The 24493-nt window shown below is 48.7% G+C and overlaps 1 protein-coding gene across 1 annotated transcript in view; it reads right to left on the reverse strand.

The window, feature by feature from the left end:
* The window catches only part of LOC146808743 (pregnancy-specific beta-1-glycoprotein 1-like), a 321140-nt gene that overhangs the window by 240542 nt on the left and 56105 nt on the right, over positions 1–24493 (reverse strand). Inside the window, exon 2 of the mRNA XM_085615560.1 lies at positions 23892–23974. Coding sequence (XP_085471686.1) covers positions 23892–23928 — 37 coding nt within the window. The 5' untranslated portion in view covers positions 23929–23974. The remainder of the gene's footprint in view (positions 1–23891; positions 23975–24493) is intronic.

Below are 24493 nucleotides of genomic sequence, written 5' to 3' on the forward strand. Positions count from 1 at the left end.
TCTAGAACACAGCCTTCCAATCCCATTCTGAGTTTGAGGCGTTTAAGTAGTTTTTCATGGTTGACTGTGTGGAAGGCCGAGGATAGATCTAGGAGGATTAGGAGAAGTTTTGCCTTGGTCAAGGGCTTGGAGGGCATCATCAACGATGTGGAGCATGGTGGTTTCAGTGCTGTGCCCAGGTCTAAATCCAGATTGGAAGTCATCGAGTAGGTGGAAGTTGTTGATGTGTTGACTTAGCTGTTGTTGCACACACTTCTACAGCACTTTGGCTAAGAGGGGGATGTTGGAGATGTGTCTGAAGTTGTCGGGGGAAGCAGGATCTAGCAACGGATTTTTCAAAATGGGGAGGACTTGGCCGGCTTTCAGAGAGTCAGGCATCGATCTCTGCCAGAGAGTAGTGTTAATGATTGCAATCCAGCTAGGAATAATGGATTGGGCAACGGCAGCTAGGCAGTTGGAGGGATAGCGGGTCATTAAAATGATTGTTCGGGTTTAAGGTAGATAGGATTTTAGAGATGGAGTCTTCGTCATAGACTTTGAAGTCGGTCCAGTGAGCTTGAATTTTAGGTGAAATCTGTGGGGTCGTTGCGGCAGGAGGAGGCAGGTCCGGAAGGAGTTGAGAGTATGTGGCAGGACTGAGTTTGCTTCCTTTTTCGACGAAGAAGGAGGAAAATTCCTCTGAGGATAATAGGGACTTGGGGGTTTCTTTCAATGTTTTGGCCAATTTATTAGATTGGTGTTTGACCAGTTCAAAGAGCTTGCGGGGTCTGTCCTTGGCCTTCCCTAGTTCAGATGTGAAGAATTCTTTTTTTAACTTGAGGATGTTCCTGTTGTAGGCATTTCTGGCCTGGCGGAGATGATTTAGATGTGCGGCAGAGGGGTGCTGCCTCCAGGTTCTTTCAGATTGCCGGAGGGATCTCCTCTCATTGTTGAGGGATCCCGTGAACCAGGGGTTTCTGTCTTTGATTTGGGTTCTTTACAGTTTTAGTGGGGCTAGATCATCCAGAATGTTTGATATAGTCGCAGAGTAGTGATCGTTGAGGTTACTGACCGTTGTGTGATATGCGAGAGGGGGAGGTCAGATTTGCAGCGAGCCTCAAGTTCCCTATGGTCCAGGTTCTTGGTGTCCTTGATCCAGCGTTTGGGAATCACTGGTTCTGGCGCCCTTGTCTTGTGGGTGCCAGGTAGGAGGAAGGTGATGGTGTGGTGGTCAGACCAGTCACATGGGTCTATAGAGATAAGCTTGACTGCTGGATTGTTCCAGTGCAGGTTAAAATCACCAAGGAAAATATCTTTAGTATTGGAGGAAATCTTAGCAGTGATGATTTCCATGAGGTGGTCCGTGAAGGAGTCGTTCATGCCTGGGGGTGATAAAAGATGTGCAGGTTGCCCAGTTGGGTGGAATTGCTGCAAATAGCGAGGGCGAGGTATTCACAGGATTCAGTGGTATCCGCCAGGAGTTTAGTGACAAGAAGCTTAGAGCAGTAGATGCAGGCGATGTCTCCTCCTTTCTCATTAGATTTCCTGTCCAGCCTTGCAATGTTATAGTTGGGAGGAAGTAGGATGTCCAGGCATGGAGATGAGGATTTGTTGAGCCATGATTCTGTTAGGATTGCTAAGTCAAAATTGTTGTTCAGGATGAGATCAGCAATATCATCGGCGTGCTTAGCTACCGATCAGCAGTTGATTAAGACACCAGACAGAGAGGGGTCGGACGGAGTGTTGGGAGTCTGGGCGGACAGGTGAACAGGCGTTAGATTACTTTTGACCACAATTCTGTTACGGAGTGTAGCTGGTCTGTTGGGGTTGATAGTGACCGTGCAGATAGCAGTTCGGCACTCACTTCAAGTGGATAAGGGGTAGCCTGGGCAGCGTTTTAGTCCCGGAGCATGGCAAGGATTTCCATTTCCGTGAGGTCTAGCGGACTTGGAGTGGAAAGGGTAGAGTTGTAGGAGAGGACAAGAGCAAGGGCTTCCTCCTCTGAGAAAAACGGTCACTCAGGCCCTCATCAGCAGCAGGCTGGACTACGGAAGCGCCCTCTACACCGGAGCCCCGGCCAAACGGCTGAAACGACTACAACGCATACACAACGCCTCGGCCCGCCTGATCCTCGACATCCCTCGACACAGCCACATCACATCCCACCTGAGAGACCTGCACTGGCTGCCCGTCAACAAGAGGATCACCTTCAAGCTCCTCACTCACATACACAAGGCACTCCATGACACCGCCAGCTCCGCTCCGCCGACCGCGCTCTCGCCACCATCCCCTGCATCCAAAGCGTGACCTCCGGCGGCAGATCGTGCTCCTACCTTGCCGCCAAGTCCTGGAACACCCTCCCCATCCTCATATGGCAGACCCAAGACCTACTAACCTTCAGGAGGCTACTCAAGACCTGGCTGTTCGAGCAGTAGCAGCAGCACCCCAGCGCCTTGATACCCTCACGGGTGAGTAGTGTGCTCTACAAATTCCTTGATTGATTGATTGATTGATTGATTGATTGATTGCGAGGGCGAAGATGTCTCAAGGATAGGGAAGAGGGTGTTTAGGGAACTCCGTGATATGTTGAGGGGGTGGAGTTTGGCAGAGGCATGAGGTTAGCGAAGGAGAGTTCTGCAAGGTCAAGGAGGTTCATTAGATCCCAAATGGAAATGTGAATGCTCTGGGTTAGTTTAGCAGCTCTGGAATGCAGGGATTCAAAATCCATAAACGAGGGAGGTGCTAAAGGGCCGGGGGGCAATGGTTCAGGAGCTATCGGCATGTGTCGGTGATAGGGTGGCAGGGCTAGCTCGACCTGTCTCGTAGGTCATTGGAGGCATACTAGTCTCATAGAATGGGGGGCTAGCGGGGAGGGGGCCAACAGTCTCGGGCGTTTCATATTGTACGGCCGGGAAGTGTGCTAGAGGGATTAGGATGATCTGTGTTGGGAACCCTAAGAGGGGTGGTTTGTGGGCTGGAAGGGCTAGCTCGACCTGTATCGTTGGTCTTTGGAGGTGTACTAGTCACACAGTCATATTGGGGAGCTAGCTGGGAGGAGACCAAAGGCCTAGGGACGATTGTGTTGGCAGGGCCGGGAGGTGTGCTGGAGTGTTTAGGATGATCTGTGTTAGAAAACCTTAGAGGGGTGGTTTGTGAGTGGCTAGTCATGCTAGAAGGGCTCGTCGGAGGCTTGTCGGGGCTGGTGTTGGTTACCCTGCCATTGTCGTGCACACGGGCTCTGAAGAGAGTAAAAAGGTCCGCAAATTTATTCAGGTTTTTGGTTGACGCTTGGATGAAGACGATGCCGTTTTTGTAGAGAGTGATGGTAAGGTCAGCTTGCAGGGTTCGGGAGGGCGCTATTGAAATCTTCGTGCCGTATAGTTTGAGCCTTTTCACATGGAGCACCCTATGGGGCTCCTGAGAGTTCCAAGGTCCACCAGGTAGGTAACCTCTCCCTTCTGCTTAATGATTGTATGAGGGCCACTCCACTTGTCCTGGAGGGCTGCTGGGGTCACAGGCTCCAACACCCATACTTTCTGTCCTGGCTGGTAAACAGTCAGCACAGCCTTTTGATCATGCCAGGCCTTTTGCAATTCCTGGTTAGCCTCAAGGTTTTTAGTTGCCTTCTTCATGTACTCAGCCATCCGGGAGCGGAGACTAAGTACATAGTCCATAATATTCTTTTTAGGGGGTTTGAGAGGTAACTCCCATCCCTCCATCACTAGACACAATGGACCCCTAACTGGATGTCCAAACAGAAGTTCAAAAGGGCTGTAACCAACCTCCTTCTGAGGAACCTCTCTGTAAGCAAAGAGAAGACAGGGCAAAAGTATGTCCCATCTACGCCTAAGCTTTACTGGGAGACCTTTAATCATGCCCTTGAGGGTTTTGTTGAACCTTTTAACTAAGCCATTGCACTATGGGTGATAAGGGGTGGTACATTTGTAATTTACTCCACATTCCTTCCACATAGCAGCTAAGTAACTAGACATGAAGTTTACTGCTCGGTCTGATACTACCTCCTTAGGGAAACCCACCCTGGAAAAGATTCCCAGGAGGGCCCTTGCCACCACAGGATCTGTGGTGGTCCTAAGTGGGAATTGCCTCTGGATACCTAGTGGCATGGTCCCCCACCACCAGTATAAATCTGTGCCCAGATGCAGATTGAGGATCCATGGGACCAACAATGTCAATCCCAACCCCCTCAAAGGGAACCCCTACCACAGGTAGTGATATTAGGGGGACCTTTGTAGTGCCACCTGCCTTATCACTGTCTTGACTGGTGACACAGGAGTGACACAACTCCTTTGTGTCTTCAGAAATGTGAGGCCAATGAAAGTGAGGGACAATCCTGTCCCAAGTCTTGTTTTTGCCTAGGTGACCTGCTAATGGGATGTCATGTGCCAATGTCAATAGGAAGCCCCTAAATGTCAGAGGTATAACCAACCTCCTTGGGGTCTCTGAGTAAAGGAGTCCATCATCCCAGTAGATTATATGGGACCCACTGGCACTACCAGCAGCCTCAGAAGCAGCTTGCTGTCTGAGGGGTTCAAGAGAGGGGCAGCTCAGCTTCACCTGGCTCAGCTCTGCCCTGGAAGGGCCCCCGTCCCAAAGAACTCAACCTGATCAGGTTCAAGCTCCTCTGGGACAGTTCCTTCTCCAGGACTATGATCATCTCCCTCAAGAGACTGATCTGTATTCAGGGGGGATGAAACTGCCTTACCCCTACTGCACCTCCTTTTGGGGGGCGCCTGGTTCATTTTTCCAGGATCCAGGGCCTGTTCAGTGGAAAACATTTTTGCCTGTGACCTAGTCATAGCAAACGCATCTGCAGGGATACCCAACATTTCTGCACGAGTCCTGAGTTCCACTTCAGCCCAAGCTGAAGTTTCTAAATCATTGCTGTTAGAAATGGGGGTCTCCAATTGGCAATGGCTGGCCACTGTCCAAGTAGGGACCCTTCTTCCTAAGTCAGAGTAAGCGGGCTACACCCTTTGATAACCCCTGCTCAACCCTGTGGTAACGTAGCACAAGCAGCTAGGCTTACCTCAGAGGCAGTGTGTGAAGCATTTATGACCATACACAGTAACACAGTGAAGAACACTACAAAGGGACACCACACAAGTAGTTAAAAAAATAAGTATCTTTATATACAGACTTAACACAAGACCAATAACAGTAAAAAGCCACAATACTAGAAAAATAGGGTTACTCTTGAAATGCTGCAAAAATAGTTCAAAGTGTGTAAAGAGGAGTTCAGTTCAAAGCAGTGGTCTCTGCGGCCCTTTTACTTACAAAGTACCTGGATTCTGTAGCAAAACAACCAAAATGTCACAAAGGAGCTGTAGCAATGATTTTCCTCACGCGAAACCAGCGATGCGTGGAATCTTTGCCGCAAGGGAGGATGATGCGCTGATCTGCAGAAGCGTGTGGGACAAAGCGAAAAACTTTTCCACGCTAAGTCAGCGATGCGTTGAAATCCTTGCCGCAAGGGAGGATGATGCGCCGAGCCTGGTGCGTGTGTGACCCTGTTGCGATGAGAAGAAATGGCACTCCGCGAGGAAGCGACGATCCTGATGCGATGCGATAAAAATGGCAGACGCCCGGCGTCCGCACTGCGATGTCGTGAAGTGATGAACTCGATGCGATGATCTTTGGTTAGCGAGCACTTGGAGGCCCGCAAGCATGCAGTACGATAATCTTTGGGTTAGCGAGCAGTTGGCAGCCCGCAACCGTGCGATGCGATGATCCTCAGGTTAGCGAGCCTTTGGCAGCCCGCAAACATGTGATGCGATGATCTCCGGTAGCGAGCCCTCAGCGGCAGCAGCGTAATGATTTTTCATACGCGCTTCAGCTGCGGCGGCTCGCAAAAGGGAGTTAGCGACGATTTTCAGCACTCTTTTCTCTGTAGTAGAACTAGAGGACCTGGAACTCACAGGAGCCTCACCTGCAGATAGAAATCCTCGCTGGGAGGAAACAGGAGGCTGGTGGTGGAGTCTGATGTGCCTGAGACTCCAGCAGGAGGCTAGCTCTCTTCTAGCCCTTGGGTGGTTGCTTTAGCAAGTTGAAATAAAAGTTCTCTTCAAAGTCCTTTTCCTCTTCTTCCACGTCCAGTAGTAACCCCTGCAGCCCAATTCAAGAAACAGCACACAAGCACAAGGACAGTCACCTCCTGCAGATTCCTTCAGTTACATGGACAGAGGTTCTTCTTGTTGTCCAGGAGCAATACAAATTGTAGGGGTTTCAGCACAGATATTTATACCCCATAAGTCTTTGTTCTCAGAAGCTACAAGTCACTGGACCCAGCCAGAACCAGTTCTGCCCAGTTCTGGAGCACTTTGTTTACCATGCTACATCCTTCCTTTCAGAGTGCAGGGCAGAGACATCAGACGCACCACAGGAGGTGGAGCCAGCATTGTGGAGGGAAGCCACAGCCCTATTCAGGTCCCAGGTGCAACTCCTCCCACCCATCTAGATGCAGATCTCTCTAGTCACCACTGGGACACCTCACCCTGTCTCCTGGAATTCCCCAGCCCTGTCACTCCAGAACCAGACAGCCACTACACATAACAGCAGAGCACACTCGAAGGCTTAGGCAAGAAAGTACCTACTTTCTAAAAGTGGTATTTTTCAAACACAGAATATAAAAATAAACTTCACTAAAAGATGTATCTTAATATTCTGAGCTCAGGCATACTAACTTCGTTTTTCTACCATGTTCTTTGGGTCAGTTAAGACTATAGGATGTAATAGTCAAACTGCCGATTCTGGCCTATGGAGAACAGGTAGCCTTACAGTAGTGAAAAACGAAATTGGGTGTAATTCACTACAAGGACATGCTACACACATCAGGGCATGTCCTGCCTTACACATACAATGCACCCTACCATAGGGGTGACTCACATGATGCCAAGGGAACGTTCAGGGGCTGGGAAGTGGGTGCACTTCACAGCCAAGATGGCCGTTCTGGACTGCACACAGACTCTGCAGTGGCAGGTCTGAGACACACTTTACAACCTGCTTCTGTGGGTGGCGCAAACCAGCGCTGCAGGCCCACCAGCAGCATTTGGTCTACCAGCCCTGGGCACACACCGGCCACGCTACTAGGGACTAACAGGTAAACCAAATAAGCCAATCATGGAAATACCAATTCACATATCATACAGGGAGAGCATATGCACTTTAGCACTGATCAGCAGTGTTAAAGTGCCCAGAGTTATAAAGCCAACAAAAACAGGTCAGAACAAATCCAGGAGGAAGGCAAAAAGCTTAGGGATGACCCTGCAAAAGGTCTACTTCCAACACAACCCCCTTCCAGCCAAAAAGCAGGGGAGAACAATCACTACCTCGATGGGATTTCCTGCTTTGGGCGATAGAACACGGAACAGGCTGGCGACTGCAGGGGCATATTCCAGTTCTACACCAGTCTGAACCATGGTGGATCCCTCTTTCCACACTCTCAGGGCCCACTAAAACAACCAATGGGGAACTCTTCCCCTCACCGGTGGACACCATCTGTGCAGCACCTAACCCTAGCTTGCTCACAGGTGTGTCCCAACAGAGAGACAGCAAGCCACAGTTTCCACGGACAGTAGTCAGCGATGAGACCCAGGCCCTGTACCTCTCAGGGCTCTCAAACCTCTGTGGCATCAGAGAGTGGGGGGCAGTAACCCCAGGTGCCCAGCACCTTTTGTCCACTCTCCCTTCTGTCAGGTCAGGCACGCCACCCTGACTCTGACCCGCCAGCCCTAAGCCTGTATCCAGCGGCTGGACCGGAGACTGGAGTGGGCTTTCCCACACCCGGTCCTCCTCCTCACCTGTGGACAACACCTGTGCAGCACCTAACCTTAACTGGCTCACAAGTGTGTCCCAACAGTCAGACAACAAACCACAGTGGCCACTGACAGTAGTCAGTGATGAGACCCAGGCCTTATGCCTCTCATGGTTCTCAAATCTCTGCGGCATCAGAGAGTGGGGGGCAGTAACCCCAGGTGCCTGCCACCTTTTGTCCACCCTCTCTTCTGTCAGGTCAGGCACGCCACCCTGACTCTGACCCACCAGCCCTGGGCCTGTACCCAGCGGCTGGGTGAGAGACTGGGGTGGGCTTTCCCACACCTGGTCCACCTCCTCACCTGTGGACACCACCTGTGCAGCACCTGACCTTAACTGGCTCACAGGGGTGTCCCAACAGACAGACAACAAGCCACAGTGGCCACTGACAGTAGTCAGTGATGACACCCAGGCCTGATGCCTCTCAGGGTTCCCAAACCTCTGTGGCATCAGAGAGTGGGGGGCAGTAACCCCAGGTGCCTGGCACCTTTTGTCCACTCTCCATCACACCAGGTCAGGCAATACACCCTGACACTGACCCACCAGCCCTGGGCCTGTACCAAGCGGCTGGGCAAGAGACTGGGGTGGGCTTTCCAACACCCGGTCCTCCTCCTTGGGACTCAGTACCCTCCCACCTGGAGCGGTACCCCCTTCCAGAATTGTCAGGGCACCTGTGGCAGGTGTCCTGCACAATTCTCCCACCAGTTCAGGGGTTCTATCCTGCAACTGGCATCCCAGCCTAGGGTCTGTACCCTTAGACTGGGCGGAGGTCAGGGGTGAGGCTGCCCTCTCCCTGCTCCCCTTACTGGGGCCCTGCACCCTCCCACCTGGAGAGGTGCCCCCATAACACAAACTGGTAGGGGCACTGTTAGCAGTGGCCCCTTCCTCCAGGTCAGGGGGGACACCCTGAACCTGGTCCTCCAACCCAGGGTCTGTACCCTTAGGCAGGACCTGTGCCTGGCAACCCAGGACTCCTGGGGGAGTACACCAATTCCCCCCCAAGGAAAACACACTCCTCTGGAGTTGGGCAACAGACTTCCTGGCACACCAGGACTTCCTGGGGAGCACACAGCCCCCCCCCCTCAAGGGAAACATACACCTCCACCAGTTCAGGGCCTTGACTCTGCAACCGATCTACCAACCTGGAAAACCCCTCAGGTGGCACCGGGGTCAGAGGCAAGGACTCCCTCCCTCTGCACCCCCTTCCAGCATACTGTACCCTCCCACCTGGAGTGGTGCTCTCAGAAAAAAAAATGGTCGGGACACTGCATACAGTTGTCCCTCCCTCCAGGTCAGACAACACCTGGACCGGACTTACCAACCCAGGGACCAACCCCTGCGGCGGAACAACTGCCTGGCCAACCAGGACTTCAAGGGGCACACACAACATCAACCCCACGGGCAGGACACCACCCATCGATGTCCTTCCCTCCAGGTCAGGAATCGCCTGTACCTGGCCTCCCAATCCAGGGACCATCCCCTGCGGTTGACCAATTGCCCGGCGAACCAGGACTTCTTGGGGAGTACCAACACCCTCCCCGAGGGTAACACATAACTCCTGTGTTGCGTGACAGTCTGCCTGGTGCAGATCTCCCGACCCCTGTCCATCTGACAGTGCGCGAAGATCCCCCAGGAATGAAGTGGTGTACCAGGGTCACTCTTCTGGGGCTCAGCCCTCCTGACTGGCCCCTGACCCACTGGTTCTCCCACGGGGGGCTCCTACCCCCTCTCACCCCTCAAGCTGGACTTCTGCACCCTCCCCCTAGGAGTGGCACTGCCAGACACAAGAACTGATGGAGGCCTGACTAAAGGCACTCCCAGCTCACCTAACACGGGGAGACTCCCCACAACTGACGGTCCATCCGGACAGACTAGATTCCCTACCTGGTGTTCCCTCATGGAACCATCCAGTACTGGAGACTGAGGTGGGAGCACTTCGGGACCTATCCCAGTCTCACTCCTGCTCCCACGAGACAGGATGTGAGGCCCTACAATCTCCTCACAACAAGGGGACGTAGCTGCATCACTCCGGACCTCTCCCACCACTCTGGGTTCGAAGACCTCTGAACCACTCCTATTAGGGTCATTCCCTAATGCCTCTGCAGAGCCTCTGGTACTCACCCAGAGGTCTGCCTCCTGTGCAAGCTCCCTATGATCAGAGAACTCGCGCTCTAACAGGTGTTGGTTTAGCTCTGGAAAACAGGATCTCACAATATGCTCTCCCACAATTGGATTACACAGTTCTACGCAGGTGCTAACCTTCACCTCACAATCCAGTGCCTCACATACGTACCCCACACCACTCTCCTGACTGTCTCTATCACTCAACCCACACTCTTCTGGGCAGTTCTCACACTCATACACCAGGACTTCAACCACGGGGGAACCCCTCTCCCTGCACCTCACATCTAGAGTCGGTAGGGTGCCCTTCCCCTCACTAGGACTATGGGCCCCTGCGCTAGTTCCCCAATCCACCTCAGGGACACTCCACACCAATGGAGCTACCTCATCCTTGAATCCTCTGGTGTAGATCAACCCCCTTCTTCGAGTCAGGTGTCACATCTCTGGGTGGGTGTACTACACTGTCATCATTACATAACTCAATCTTGCTGCCACCACTGGACCTCACCCTCACTGGTGAGTCCAGACAATTACAACTGCACTCAGGGGACAATCTACCCTCCCAAGCTAACTTCTCCTTTACTGCTATCTGCGCTAGGTGTGCCTCCAGCTGGGCATTCTCCCTCTCCCTCTGTCTGTCCAACTCCTCTGGGAACCATGAAGGGGATTGGGCACTACTCTGGACATTAGACCCCGCAAGGGACTCACTACCTATGGGACCCTCCCACTTGTCCACCAACTCCTCTGGTGACCATAAAGGGAATCGGTCACTACCATAGGCACTAAACTCAGCAAGGGACTCCCCACCTCTGAGATATTCCATAACACTTTCTCCATCCTCTTCAAATTCTCCAGAGCCACCCTCAGACCAACTACCCTCTTGGTAGGTGTACTGGGACTCCAAGAATCTCCATCTGTCTTGTTGCCAAAGCCTCAGGGATGTCTGCAAGGATAGCTGAGTCTCCTTCCTACTCACTGCTAAACCTCTCTCCTCACAGAACCCCCTTAGCTCTTCTAGACTGTAGGTCAACAGATCCTCTATATAAAAAGTAGGTCTCATTTCAGCAAGACCCATTGTAGCAATAACTGGCAATGATGAATCAAAAATAGAACCAAAACCTCAAAAACGTATGTGGTTGCTTTATGGTCTGCACTCACTAGTAGTTTACACTATATTTACTGTATGCGATCATAAATGCAAGTCCAGATCCTCACCGCTGCCCACCAATGTTAGAAATTGGGGTCTCTAGTTAGCAATGGCTGGCCACTGTCCAAGTAGGGACCCTTCTTCCTAAGGCAGAGTAAGCGGGCTACACCCTTTGATAACCCCTGCTCAACCCTGTGGTAACGTAGCACGAGCAGCTAGGCTAGGCTTATCTCATACACAGTAACACAGTGAAGAACACTACAAAGGGACATCACACAAGTAGTTATAAAAATAAGTATCTTTATATATAGACTTAACACAAGACCAATAACAGTAAAAAGCCACAATACTAGAAAAATAGGGTTACTCTTGAAATGCTGCAAAATAGGTCAAAGTGTGCAAAGAGGAGTTCAGTTCAAAGTAGTGGTCTCTGCGACCCTTTTACTTACAAAGTACCTGGATTCTGTAGCAAAACAACCAAAATTTCGCGAAGGAGCTGTAGCGATGATTTTCCTCACGCGAGACCAGCGATGCGTGGAATCCTTGCCACAAGGGAGGATGATGCGCTGATCTGCAGAAGCGTGTGGGACAAAGCGACAAACTTCTCCACGCTAAGCCGTCGATGCGTTGAAATCCTTGCCGCAAAGGAGGATGATGCGCCGAGCCTGGTGTGTGTGCGACCCTGTTGCGATGAGAAGAAATGGTGCTCCGCGAGGGAGCGACGATCCTGATGAGATGTGATGAAAATGGCGGACACCCGGCGTCCACGCTGCGATGTCGCGAAGCGATGAACTCGATGCGATGATCTTTGGCTAGCGAGCACTTGGAGGCCCGCAAACATGCAATGCGATAATCTTTGGGTTAGTGAGCAGTTGGCAGCCCGCAACTGTGAGATGCGATGATCCTCGGGTTAGTGAGCCTTTGGAAGCCCACAAACATGCAATGCGATGATCTCCGGTAGCGAGCCCTCAGCGGCAGCAGCGCGATGAATTTTCGTACTCGCTTCAGCTGTGGCGGCTCGCAAACGGGCGTTAGCGACGATTTTCAGCACTCTTTTCTCTATAGTAGAACTAGAGGCCCTGGAACTCACAGGAGCCTCACCTGCAGATAGAAATCCTTGCTGGGAGGAAACAGGAGGCTGGTGGTGGAGTCTGATGTGCCTGAGACTCCAGCGGGAGGCTAGCTCTCGTCTAGCCCTTGGGTGATTGCTTTAGCAAGTTGAAATAAAAGTTCTCTTCAAAGTCCTTTTCCTCTTCTTCCAAGTCCAGTAGTAACCACTGCAGGCCAATCCAAGAAACAGCACACAAGCACAAGGACAATCACCTCCTGCAGATTCCTTCAGTTAAACGGACAGAGGTTCTTCTTGTTGTCCAGGAGCAATACAAATTGTAGGGGTTTCAGCACAGATATTTAGTCAAGTCAGTCAGTCAAGTCAGAGAATTTATATAGCGCACTACATACCCAGAGGGTCTCAAGGCGCTTAGAAAGGGGAGGAGGATTACTTGTCAAATAACCACGTTTTAAGTTGTTTTCTGAATGCCAGGTGGTTCTGGGTGAGGCGAAGGTAAGCGGGGAGTGAGTTCCATGTTTTAGCAGCCAGGTATGAGAAGGATCTGCCTCCCATGGTGGTCCTGTTGATGCGAGGTACAGTGGCGAGGGCTTGGTTGGAAGAGCGTAGTTGGCGGGAGGGGGCGTAGAAGGACAGTCGTGAGTTGAGGCATTCTGGTCCGATGTCGTAGAGTGATTTGTGTGCGTGAGTTAGCAGTCGGAAAGTGATTCATTTATACCCCAAAAGTCTTTGTTCTCAGAAGCTACAAGTCACTGAACCCAGCCAGAACTAATTCTGCCCAGTCCTGGAGCAATTTGTTTACCAGGCTACATCCTTCCTTTCAGAGTGCAGGGCAGAGACATCAGACGCACCACAGGAGGTGGAGCCAGCATTGTGGAGGGAAGGCACAGCCCTATTCAGGTCCCAGGTGCAACTCCGCCCACTCATCTAGATGCAGATCTCTCTATTCACCACTGGGACACCTCACCCTGTCTCCTGGAATTCCCCAGCCCTGTCACTCCAGAACCAGACAGCCAATACACATAACAGCAGAGCACACTCGAAGGCTTAGGCAAGAAAATGCCTACTTTCTAAAAGTTGTATTTTCAAACACAGAATATAAAAATAAGCTTCACTAAAAGATGTATTTTAATATTCTGAGCTCAGGCATACTAAATTCGTTTTTCTACCATGTTCTTTGGGTCAGTTAAGACTATAGGATGTAATAGTGAAACTGCCCATTCTGGCCTATGGAGAACAGGTAGCCTTACAGAAGTGAAAAACAAAATTGGCTGTAATTCACTACCAGGACATGTTACACACATCAGGGCATGTCCTACCTTACACGTACAATGCACCCTACCATAGGGGTGACTCACATGATGCCAAGTGAAGGTTCAGGGGCTGGGAAGTGGGTACACTTCACAGCCAAGATGGCCGTTCTGGACTGCACACAGACTGTGCAGTGGCAGGTCTGAGACACACTTTACAAGCTGCTTCTGTGGGTGGCGCAAACCAGCGCTGCAGGCCCAACAGCAGCATTTGGTCTACCAGCCTTGGGCAAACACCGTCCTCGCAACTAGGGACTAACAGGTTAACCAAATAAGCCAATCATGGATATACCAATTCACATATCATATTTACACAGGGAGAGCATATGCACTTTAGCACTGATCAGCAGTGGTAAAGTGCCCAGAGTTATAAAGCCAACAAAAAAAGGTTAGAACAAATCCAGGAGGAAGGCAAAAAGCTTAGGGATGACCCTGTAAAAAGGGCCATTTCCAACAATTGCCCAACAAGCATCCAACAGGGAGGTCTGCACTTACCACAACCTTCTTAAGGCAAGTTACCCCTCCCCAGGTGAAATTAACAACTGCCAAGCAATGGTCTGTCCTGTGTGGTGACTGCTCAATTGTCCCCCACCTTATTCTCTTTCTATTATTAGAGAGTGTTAAGGTATTGGCTGCGGGGGTACCGCTGCTTGTTGGGTTTATAACGTCTGGGAGCTCCATTTCCAAAGTCAAGGCATTATGATCACTGTCCTGTCGCTGCAGAACAGCGAAGTCAAAAACCCTTTGCCAAAGCCTAGTCATGACTAAAATATAGTCCAGTAGGGAGGATTGGCCTGTTCTCTTAAAAGTTAACTTCCCTGGTCTGTCTGAAATCGTGCGGCCATTACACGCTCTCAGTGAGTGAGTCAGTGTGACAGAGTAAATCTGACGTACCAGCGGGGACCAAGCCTCAATCGGTGAGATTTGAGTGTCAGGAATTAGCCAAAAGAGATCCTCCTCACTGGGGATTGTATCAATGGAATCAGCAAGGGGCTCAAATTGGCAATTAAAATCACCCCCAGTGACCAACCTTATATTCGTGGGAATTAAGTCAATGAAAGTGCTCAGTTGGTCAAAGGTTGGAGATTTGCGACCAAGACTTACGGGACGGGAGTAGAGATTAATAATGGCTATTTTCAAACTGGAAGGAAAGGTGAGCACAGTGCACTGGATATCATTGGAAAGGGTATTCAACTGTTCAGCCGTACATCCCAGATGTGTTGCAACCCAGATAGCTAGACCCCCTGATGGTCTGCCTCTTCCCCCCTTGGTGTCAAATATATTAAATGTGATATACACCAGCCTCGCGATATCTTCCCTCGCCCACGTTTCCTGAAACATGCACACTTCATATTTTTCCACAAAATGTCCCCAATCTGGGCAGTGGAGTTCGTTTTTTAATCCGCCAATGTTCCAGGATAATACCTGTTGGACTTGGCCCTTTTTGCAGGGTCATCCCTAAACTTTTTGCCTTTCTCCTAGCCTTATTTCTGACATGGTGTTGGTGGTTTTAGGCCTCTGGGCACTTTAGCACTGCTGTCCAGTGTAAAGTGCATGCGCTCTCTGTGTACATTTGGTAAGATTGGCCTGCCCTCCCTTAGGAATGCATTGGGGATTCCCTGATAAGTATTTCAGTGGTAATTCCTGATATGGGAGGAGCAGTGTCGTCAAGTTTAGTATTTTTGGAATTGTAAAAATAAATGCTGCATAATGGTGTGCACAGATTTATTATGACTATTTTAGAAATGCCACTTTTAGAAGTTGGCATTTCTGTGTGCTATGTGTCTGCCTGCCTGATGTGAATTGCATGTCTGGCTTTTGAGTGACAGGGGCTGGGAGGTGTGTGTGGCTCCAGGAGGGGCAGGGTGAGTCAGCACTAGGCTGAATGGGAAATCTTCATTGAGAGTAGTGGGAGGAGTAATCCACTGACCCTGAATAGATCTGTGCTTAGCCTGTAGAATACTGGCTCCACCCCTGTGGTGAGTCTGATCACTGAGCCCCCACCTGACAAAGGGGAAGAGGAGCCTTGTAAACAAAGTGCCCCCCTGAAACAGTTACATCTGGTTCCCCCAAAGCCTACACTGCAGACAAAGGAGAGAAGTGGTATAAATGTAGGGGCTGTGACCCCATGTTTGGTGTGCTGGTGCTGTTCCTGACGTGCTGGGGCATGCTGCTGCTGGGGCCCAGGAGGACCCGCCATGAGAGCTTGCCTCCCTGGGCCCACCATTGCCCTCTTGATCCCTAAGGACTTTTTGGGCCCTTCTAGCACCTCGTGAGCGATGTGCTTTATTTCTTTATTTTCCCCAGAAGGAGGAGAGCGTGGGCTGTGCAGCGCTGAGCTGCCACCTTTTTAAAGGGAATCCCCATCGTAGGGATTCCCCCGTACCCAGCGGGAGTCCACCCCGCATTATGGTGCCTTTGGCGAGTGCATACCCCACATTGATGATTTTACTTAAGGAGCTGGTGCCCACCCCGCGTTTTTCTCTATTTTCGCGGGTGCCCATCCCGCTTATGGCATATTTAAATATGCGGGTGCCCACCCCGCTTATGCTTCTGTTTATGCAAGTGCCCACCCCACTTTGTTGCCTGAATCAAAGCGGGAGCCCACCCCGCATTGTGTTGAAGGAAAAGGAAGCCCCCAGGAGAATTCGCCGGGCCGCTGCCAAGCGCGACCCGTAAGTCAGGCACCACTGCCTGATTGTGGGCAGGGCCTGCGACATGCTGCCAGAAGTGAGCGGGCTCCCGTGACCTGAGGGGAGCCCCGTGTCCGCCGCAGAGGATCCCCGGCGCCTGTCCCCAGTCCAGGGGAGGCTGGAGAAGATCTGCGTGATGAGCCGGCAAGAGAGGAGACTTCCCCACCAGCAGAGGGCCCGGTGTGTGGGGATGGCTGAGGGGGAGCAGAATCGAGGCACAGTACCCGTGCCTATTTCTCGAGCGGACCTGCAGAAGAGCGGGCCGCTCCAACATCAGCCACATTGCTTTCAGGGACCCGGTGGGGGTCCAGAGGGCCCAGAGGGGAACTTGCCCCTTCCAGTTTGGCCATTCTTACAGCTGCCCCTCCTGCAAGAGTGCAGCTACACCGATGGGGGAAATTTGATTCAGAGAGCCCCAATGGGGGCCCGAGAGCACAGTCGTGCCAGGGCCCCTTTACTTTGTTTACAGCTGCCCCGCTTGATAGAGGGCAGCTTTAACACCTTTGGTTAGTTGTTTATAGAGTCCCAGTCGGGCTCTCAGTGCACAGTCGGTGCCAGGGCCTAATTTCCTTCACAGCTGCATGGCAATTAGTGGCAGCTGCAACGTTTAGGCCATCATTTCTTTGGGGGCATTTCTGGATGAGACAGGAGTAAGCTACACTCCTCTGCCCCAGCGTAATTGAGCACTTTAAGATTCTGCTGCCTTGACAGCCAGCCCTGAAATTATGGACACAGGGCATTTGAGCCCTCTGAGAAGGCCAGTTGGCCAGGGGGACTGTTAGTTTGATAGGGCGCCCGGCCCTGATGTGATATATGTGGTGCGCAGGAAATGGGATTTATGTACTGTGATTTATGCACCCTGATTTATGCCTCTCATGCGGTTTATGATGATGAGGTTTGGCAGACCGTGGTTATGCTTGTGAGGCTATTTTCTACTGTGATTTATGCCTCTAATGTGATTTGTGATTAGGAGGTTATGGTCTAATATGTTTAGGCTTATGAGTTTGGCGCATAATGTATTTTACGCCTGATGTGATGATGATTGCATAGTATGATTTATGTTACAGGATAATGCTGAGTACAGTGTTTGGCCAGTAATTACTGCTTGTGTTCTACGTTTTTTATGTTCTACAGTTACTATTTTCACTTTGTGATGGTTCTGACAGTAGCCCAATTGGCCCTGTCATGTGTATATCCCCTGTAAATATTGCTTAGTGCCAGTTGGCACAGTGTATATTGCGTGATTACTATCCTAATGTGTTTATGATAACACAACGGCTATTTTTATACATAATCTTGTGTGGAGTTCCTTTTGTGGTGTGCCTAGTATGTTGCTGCTGTGTGGGTGATGCGCAAACGCTTTACACATTGCCTCTGGGATAAGCCTGACTGCTCGTGCCAAGCTACCAAGGGGGTGAGCAGGGGTTATCTTCAGTGTGTAACTCCCTTGCCCTGACTAGAGTGGTGGTTTCTGCCTGGCTTAGGTGCAAGCCCTAGCCAAACAGAAATTCCATTTCTAATAATACCCTCAGCCTGTTTTGTGGGTTACAGCTGTCAAAAGGGGCATTGATCATATAGGTGTTAGGGAGTTGGCGGGCCTCCAGCTGGTCCAGGGGAGGAGGTGCGAATGCTTCCAAAATTAATTTCCACAATTAACACTATAAAATCTAAATTAAATAAATACCAATAAATAAAAAAGATTAATTAATTTATTATAATGTAATTACTTCCCACCCTATTGCCCTATAAACCCACGACCCGTTACAGAACTAAAAAACGCAAAATGTAATTAACATGAAATTAATAACTACTAAAAATGTAACACATATATTAAAAAACAAAAGCAATACTTATACAAACAAATTCGATCTTATACTTTTAAAATACATATTAAAATACATAACATTAATTTAAAAATAGATATTTTAAACGACTATATTTTTGCAAACGATATTACTAACTTCAATATTTTTAAACGGATATTTCATACCTTAAAGTCAATTTTCTTGACCACGATAATCTTGCTGTCGATTTTTCTGTATCACGATATTTCCAACTTGATATTTGTGTATGTCGATATTTAAAACTTGATATTCTGTCTGTGCACCGAAGAGTGTAACATGCTGTGAGAAGCTGGCTTAGTATATGGTGCTCAATTATGTACGTATAGCACCCTGTACTAATTCAATCAACCTTTATGGTGATTGTAGTGGTTTTAGACACCGCTAGAAAGCTCTCTAAGTGGTAGCTGTGGAGAGCAGCCTTCAGGCTTAGTCCAGGAGTGTAAGGCAGCTTGTCTTACCAGAACTTAAACTTATTGGTATAGATTAAGTAAAAAAGAACCACACAGTGTATTCATAAAAAATATGTATTTATTATGACACTCATGCAAATATCTCCTACCTGGAGAATTACGAAATGCACACAATATTTTGCAAAGAAAACAGGTAAGAAGCACGTATTACACAGTGGTCACCAGGGGGGGAACCAAGCCATATACTAAAATAGAGGTATGCGAACCACAACTCAAGTGAAGACTGTACCCAGAAGACATAGAAATGCCAGGGACCCAAGGAACCAACCAGGAACTCCACGGAGGTTGTGTGCAGAGTGGGAACATGACCACGAGCTCAATTCAAGTCAATGGGTAAGTCGCGGTTTCAATTTGAAAGAAAAAGGACCCTTCCCAGTGGACTCAGAAGACACCCAGTGAAAGGCAGAAGGTTGGAGAGCCACCCCACCAGTGGATACCCTAAGAACCAGGATACCTACACCAGGGAAGCCGGGTGCATAGGTGTGAAGTGGCATCAGAAACTGCAGTCGAATTCAATAGAGGACTTCAGAAAGATGCAGCTGGTGAAGAAGTGGAAAGTGTCCAGTGGAATCTGAAGTTTAATTCAAGATATTGTTCAAAAACTCAGCTTCTCCTTATCAGCATTATTAGATCAGGAGGAAATATACATAACATTTATCAGAGTGAGATCGTTAAGAAGACCCATCAAGCACTGTGTCCATGTGTGATGATTAAAATAAGGGGCTCTTTAACACGCTGTATGAGGTTATGGACTCCGTTTTACTTTATATTTAGATTTGAGCTATTTGGTTGGCACGTTTAGTTTTAATCTTGTTTCAAACGTAATGAAACTTGAGCCAAACACATACCCGACACATGTGTATCGTTTTGAGCAGCCATCCCGTACTATTTAAACGGGATTATGGCGATCGTAGCGATGCTGTATTGGAGGAAGCTTTGCCGCTGCACTCCCTCGGCGATCGTGACTACTGAATTACGGTAGGTGTGATCCTGGGACGTTAGTTCTCGCATTTTTTGAGTCGTTTAGCCCTCTCTAGGTGTAATGGAACCTCTCGGTCTGTTTTTCACTTATTGCTTAAAGCTATATATCCTATATGGAACTATATTAGATACACAAAATATAAAATCTAATGCACATACAGTGGGGTTTTCTTTGAGATAGATTTACGCTCCGTAAGTAATGTAGAGGAATAGATTGGAGAGGTACTCATATAAACTGGCCGAGGTGAATGCTAAACACTTTAACTTGGGGAATTTATAACTTGTTAAAAGTCGCATGTTGCAGATAAGAGGATACAATTAATATGGCCCCTAAGGATATTTAAAAAAAAAATTGTTTGAAGATATAGCCCTGTTATACCGGGGACACAATACATGGACTCTAGAGTTAATACATGGAGTTTATGTTGGTGACAGAACATATGTCACCTGAATTTGAATTGTCCTATTTCTATTTTATTTCAGGTCCATTAATAATGTCCTAAATAAATTAGATATCTATCTTACGAGTTTGATGACTTCATTAAGATTTTATATGCGATTGACTTCATGAAGGTATGGCATATCTATTATAAAGCTCTGCTTCCAGGGAGCCTTTCTTTGCATAGAATACTAATCGGTTGTAAATATTGGGCCAATACCTTGTGATCTATATATAGACTGATACACATTGGATTGGAGCTTCCTTAATGGATATCTAATCCCTTTTCTTTGCGGGTCTGACTGCACCGTCTACTCAATAACCAAATGGTGGAGTTTTTGGAGATAACATGCATGGGATGATAAGGCAAGCTTTAGAATTTTCCGTGATCTATAATCAGACGGCTCCGTAATTCTTGATAAATGGGTTTATGTTACAGTATTATTAAAAAATCTTTTGCTATGACACACTGCTAATCACCATGAATGCAACTGAGTGCATATATTATTGTTTATATCGTAGATTTTTCTGGATGGAACTTTGATATTGAGATTATCATCTCTCTTTTACCCCCCTTTACTTATGAAGATATTTTGATTTATATACAGTGGTAGGTATAGATCTCATATTCTTATTTTATATTGAATTATGATATGTGTCTGATATAATGGGAGCATGCTATGGATAGATACAACTATAATACCCTTTATTAATGAGCCTGTTCACCTCGACCAAATCGGTACTTATATATGGCCCTAACAACTCTTAAAACATGCCTAATATGCCAAACGATTTATGGAAGTTAACCCCAGAAGACAGCCATTTTGGCATTTCAGTTCATCTGCCCTTCTCTTTTCACTTCTCTTTGGTCTTCCTGTATATATCTTTCCTTTTTCTCTCACTGTCCGTCTTTCTCCTTTGTTTAGTTGCAAATTTACATATTTGAGAAAACGATTATTTAATTAAAGGGCAACTCCATTGTAACTTTACCCATGTCAGGTACATTAGAGCCAGAACTGGGTAGTCACTCCTTGACTAAATAAAGTGATGAATGATAAGAATAATGTAAAAGAACATGTTATGTTATGGTCCTGAAGGGACTGTTGGTCCTCATGAAATTATATAATATACAATTCCCTTACAATATGGTTTTAGAGAGCTTTACAATCCCATATTTAAATGATAAAAAATTGAAAATGTCCGTCTGTCTGTAGGATTTTGTTCATGTCTGATGTCATGTCTAAAGAAAAAAACCTTTTGGTTTGAAATTTGTTTTACATGTGTCAGTCCATGCTTAATGTTTTTTAATTGTTGTATGTGTTCTTACATATGTATTTTTATATGTTCTTAACAGCCCTGAAGAAGTCCTGTATCAGGACGAAACGCGTCGGCTGTGTTGTGTCTCTATGTCAACATTATATGAATATGGAATAAAGAGATAAAATCAAAGAATTTTCATCGCTTTTATCGACTGGACTTGGACTTTATAATTGTTCCAATTAATTTGCTTTTTGTAGCATGGTGCACCTGTGCTTCTGTTCTAAAATCATAGAGTTCCTGTAGGAACAAGCATTGTGATGGTGGGTGCTGATCAGTGTGCACACATACCCTCAAAAGTATAAAAGGGATATACATTTGTGAGTAATTCTTAATTAGGTGCTGGCAGTTAGAAGGCTCCACTGTCATTTTCAGATTTGTTCTGTTCAAGATAAGAGGTACCTGAAGCAGAGGGGACATAGTATATGCCACTCGGGAGTGACCAGTGAGCATGGACGTTGAATGCCCACCGATGTCCGGTGTTGCAGGAGAGTTTACGGTGACCTTGGAGCTGCAGCTGTGCAGACCAAGCAATGCTGTTGAAGACCAGGAGCTGTTCACAAGCTGTCCCACATTGGATGTCGAGAGTTGCGGGGTCGGGGTGTCTGTCAGGAGCACTCACAAGCCTTGGCAACTGCAAACAATGTCGAAAGCAAAAAAGGTGCAGTGTCGGGACCAGCAAGGTCCAGGTGACTTGCCACAAGCAGGGCAGTCAGAGCAGGCCCCGAGCAATCAGGGGAGTTCACTGAAATCAAAGAAGACCCTTAAATGGACCCACAGGCTGGAGGCACTGGAGTTGCAAGAGGACCTCAAAGAGCTCACCAATGATGCAGGCCCATGGTGCAAGGGATGCGATGCGGACAAATAAGTTGGTCACAGGAGATGCTTGAGGTGAAGGCTACTTGGAGCTGAAAGATCGCTGAGGAAGAGAGCCAACCAGCCTTTGCAACGGCAAGTCAATGCGGTGCGCAGGGGTTCGGTTCCTGCAACTCCATCAAGGGATACTGGCCTCAAACTCAGTGAGAGGACAGGGAGGCCTTGAGGAACGTAAAGAACCACCACCCGTGTTGCTGAGCCTTTCAGAGTCAGTGGGAGCCCAGGATCAACAGACCGGTCAACTTCGTTGCAGTGCCTGCAGATGCCGGGAAGTGACTCCTTCCCTCCAAGGGAGATTCTTTCAGGTGTCTTGGATGCCCACAGGTCTTGGAAGGTTCCTGTATGGAGCACAGGCACAGACGTTGCAGCAGACGAGCAGGGCAACGAGACCAGGAGCAGCAGGAGTCTTCCCAGTTGCAGTCTCGATACCCAGAGGGAAGTCCAGAGTCCCCAGTGGTTGAAGATGTGGTGTCTTGATATGAATGTTGTCTTACGACTAATCTAGGGACCCACCCACAGGTAAGCCCTTACCCTAAGGATAGGGTTGAGATGATTCAGGGTTCCCTCCCAGGGGAGGGGTTTGGATAGTGGGGAGGATACTCCCATGTTCTTTGTCCAGTTGCACGCCACAGTGGAAGCCAATGGCTCCCTGAGCTGGTTTGAACTGAACTATGCAAGGAGGGCACCAAATGTGCCCGTCACGCAGACTGAATGGTACTGGCAAGCACTCCCACCCTGCCCCAATACACTAAGCCCTGTCTGGGAGGTGGTCACACCTCCCTGTGACTGGATACCTATTGTCCTGCCTTCCCCTGCTCGAGCTTGGCTCGAGAAAGCAAAAGACACACAAATGATGGACGGAATGCAGAACAAATCAAAACTACCCCCAGTCAAGAGATTTGGGTTAAATCCATCATTCTTTTGCTCACCATGCCACCCCAGTATAGACCTGGCCATATGCAAATCAGTCTTGACCCTGTGCCTAATCGGAACATTCCAGCCTGAACTGCCAAGCCAGGTCCTCTCTAGACAGGAAACAAGCATCCTAAGACTGGTTTTGGGGTTTCACCCCTCATCAGCCAGGATAGCTTGAATCCAGTGTCACAGTGAGCCTGGGACCCACGTCTGGACAAACACAATTTATGGATGGAATGCAGAACAAATCAAAACATTCACCCCCAGTCAAGAGATCAGCAGCAGGAGGTCAGAATCGTGTCTCTGGTCGGCAGTAGCCATGTTGTGCTGTCCGGGTCGAGAAGACTAGTACCAGGATCACTGAGGGCCTCTCAGAGGAGCTTTACTGTGCATGGAATTATACCTCACACAACGTTTACAGTGTGGGGGTATGATTCCAAGATGGTTGATACCAAACACGACAAGATTCGTTACAGCCAGTTTAGAGATGGTCATCATGTAATGACGCATGGCCACTCTCTTTATCATTATGCACTTACAGCCTGGGAGACTGGACTCCGAAGGTTGTAGGGGCATTGTGCTCATGCAGAGGCACCCTCACACTTAGAACCGAGCACCCTGCCTTCAGGATTGGAAGACCAGCCTTAGGGGGGAATTATAGGTTTTAAGTGCAGTGACCTCAGATACAGGAAAACCTATATCTGCTGTAAGTGGTGCTAGCACCAGCTTACAGGGCAGGCCTGTAGTCACAGTTTGAGTCGTCTCTCATGGGTAGCATAATACATGCTGCAGCCCATGGGATACCCCTGGTGTACCTCTGCCCTCCTTTCAGTTCCTTTACACAATATCACAAGCATGTTCTTGACTTTTTTAAATCGTGATCAATAGTACTTTTTTTACCTGTGATCATAACACAGCACAACTTCAAAACCTTCATTTTGGATTAAATGGCCGGGCTCTCCAGAGTAGACAACATTGGACGCCTAAGTGAAAGAAGATATACTTCAGTTAGATTTGTAAATGATCAATCTAACACTCATACAGAGTTATATATATTCATATCAGATTATAGGAAAAAGGTGGGACGTACAGTGAGTGATAAGAAGATGGAAACTTCATGTAATGGCCAACACGCGGCAGCCTGTATATGATTTTGCCTTTTAAAAGATGCTACTTGGAAGAAGGTCACTTTCAGATGCACAGCATAGCTGTCCAACTTCTCTCAGCACATGGGGTACCAGTACTACATGTTATACACTTCACCCAATGCCACAAAAGGCATAATCACTAACCGCTGCTGGGCCCGGCATGCTGGAGTGTAAAATGCATCTCCTTGCATGCGTCGGATGGCCCCCGGCCGTCCGACGTCACAGTGGGCGTGTGCAGAGGACGGGGGCTGTCTGAACCCCGCCCACTCATTATTTCACCCGCACCTCGGCGGAATTCGCGCCATGGTCAACGTGTTAAAATAACAAAGACCAGCACAAGATACACCATCTTTC

The sequence above is a fragment of the Triturus cristatus genome, chromosome 7 (assembly GCF_964204655.1).
Source record: "Triturus cristatus chromosome 7, aTriCri1.1, whole genome shotgun sequence".
NCBI classification, from domain to species: domain Eukaryota; kingdom Metazoa; phylum Chordata; class Amphibia; order Caudata; family Salamandridae; genus Triturus; species Triturus cristatus.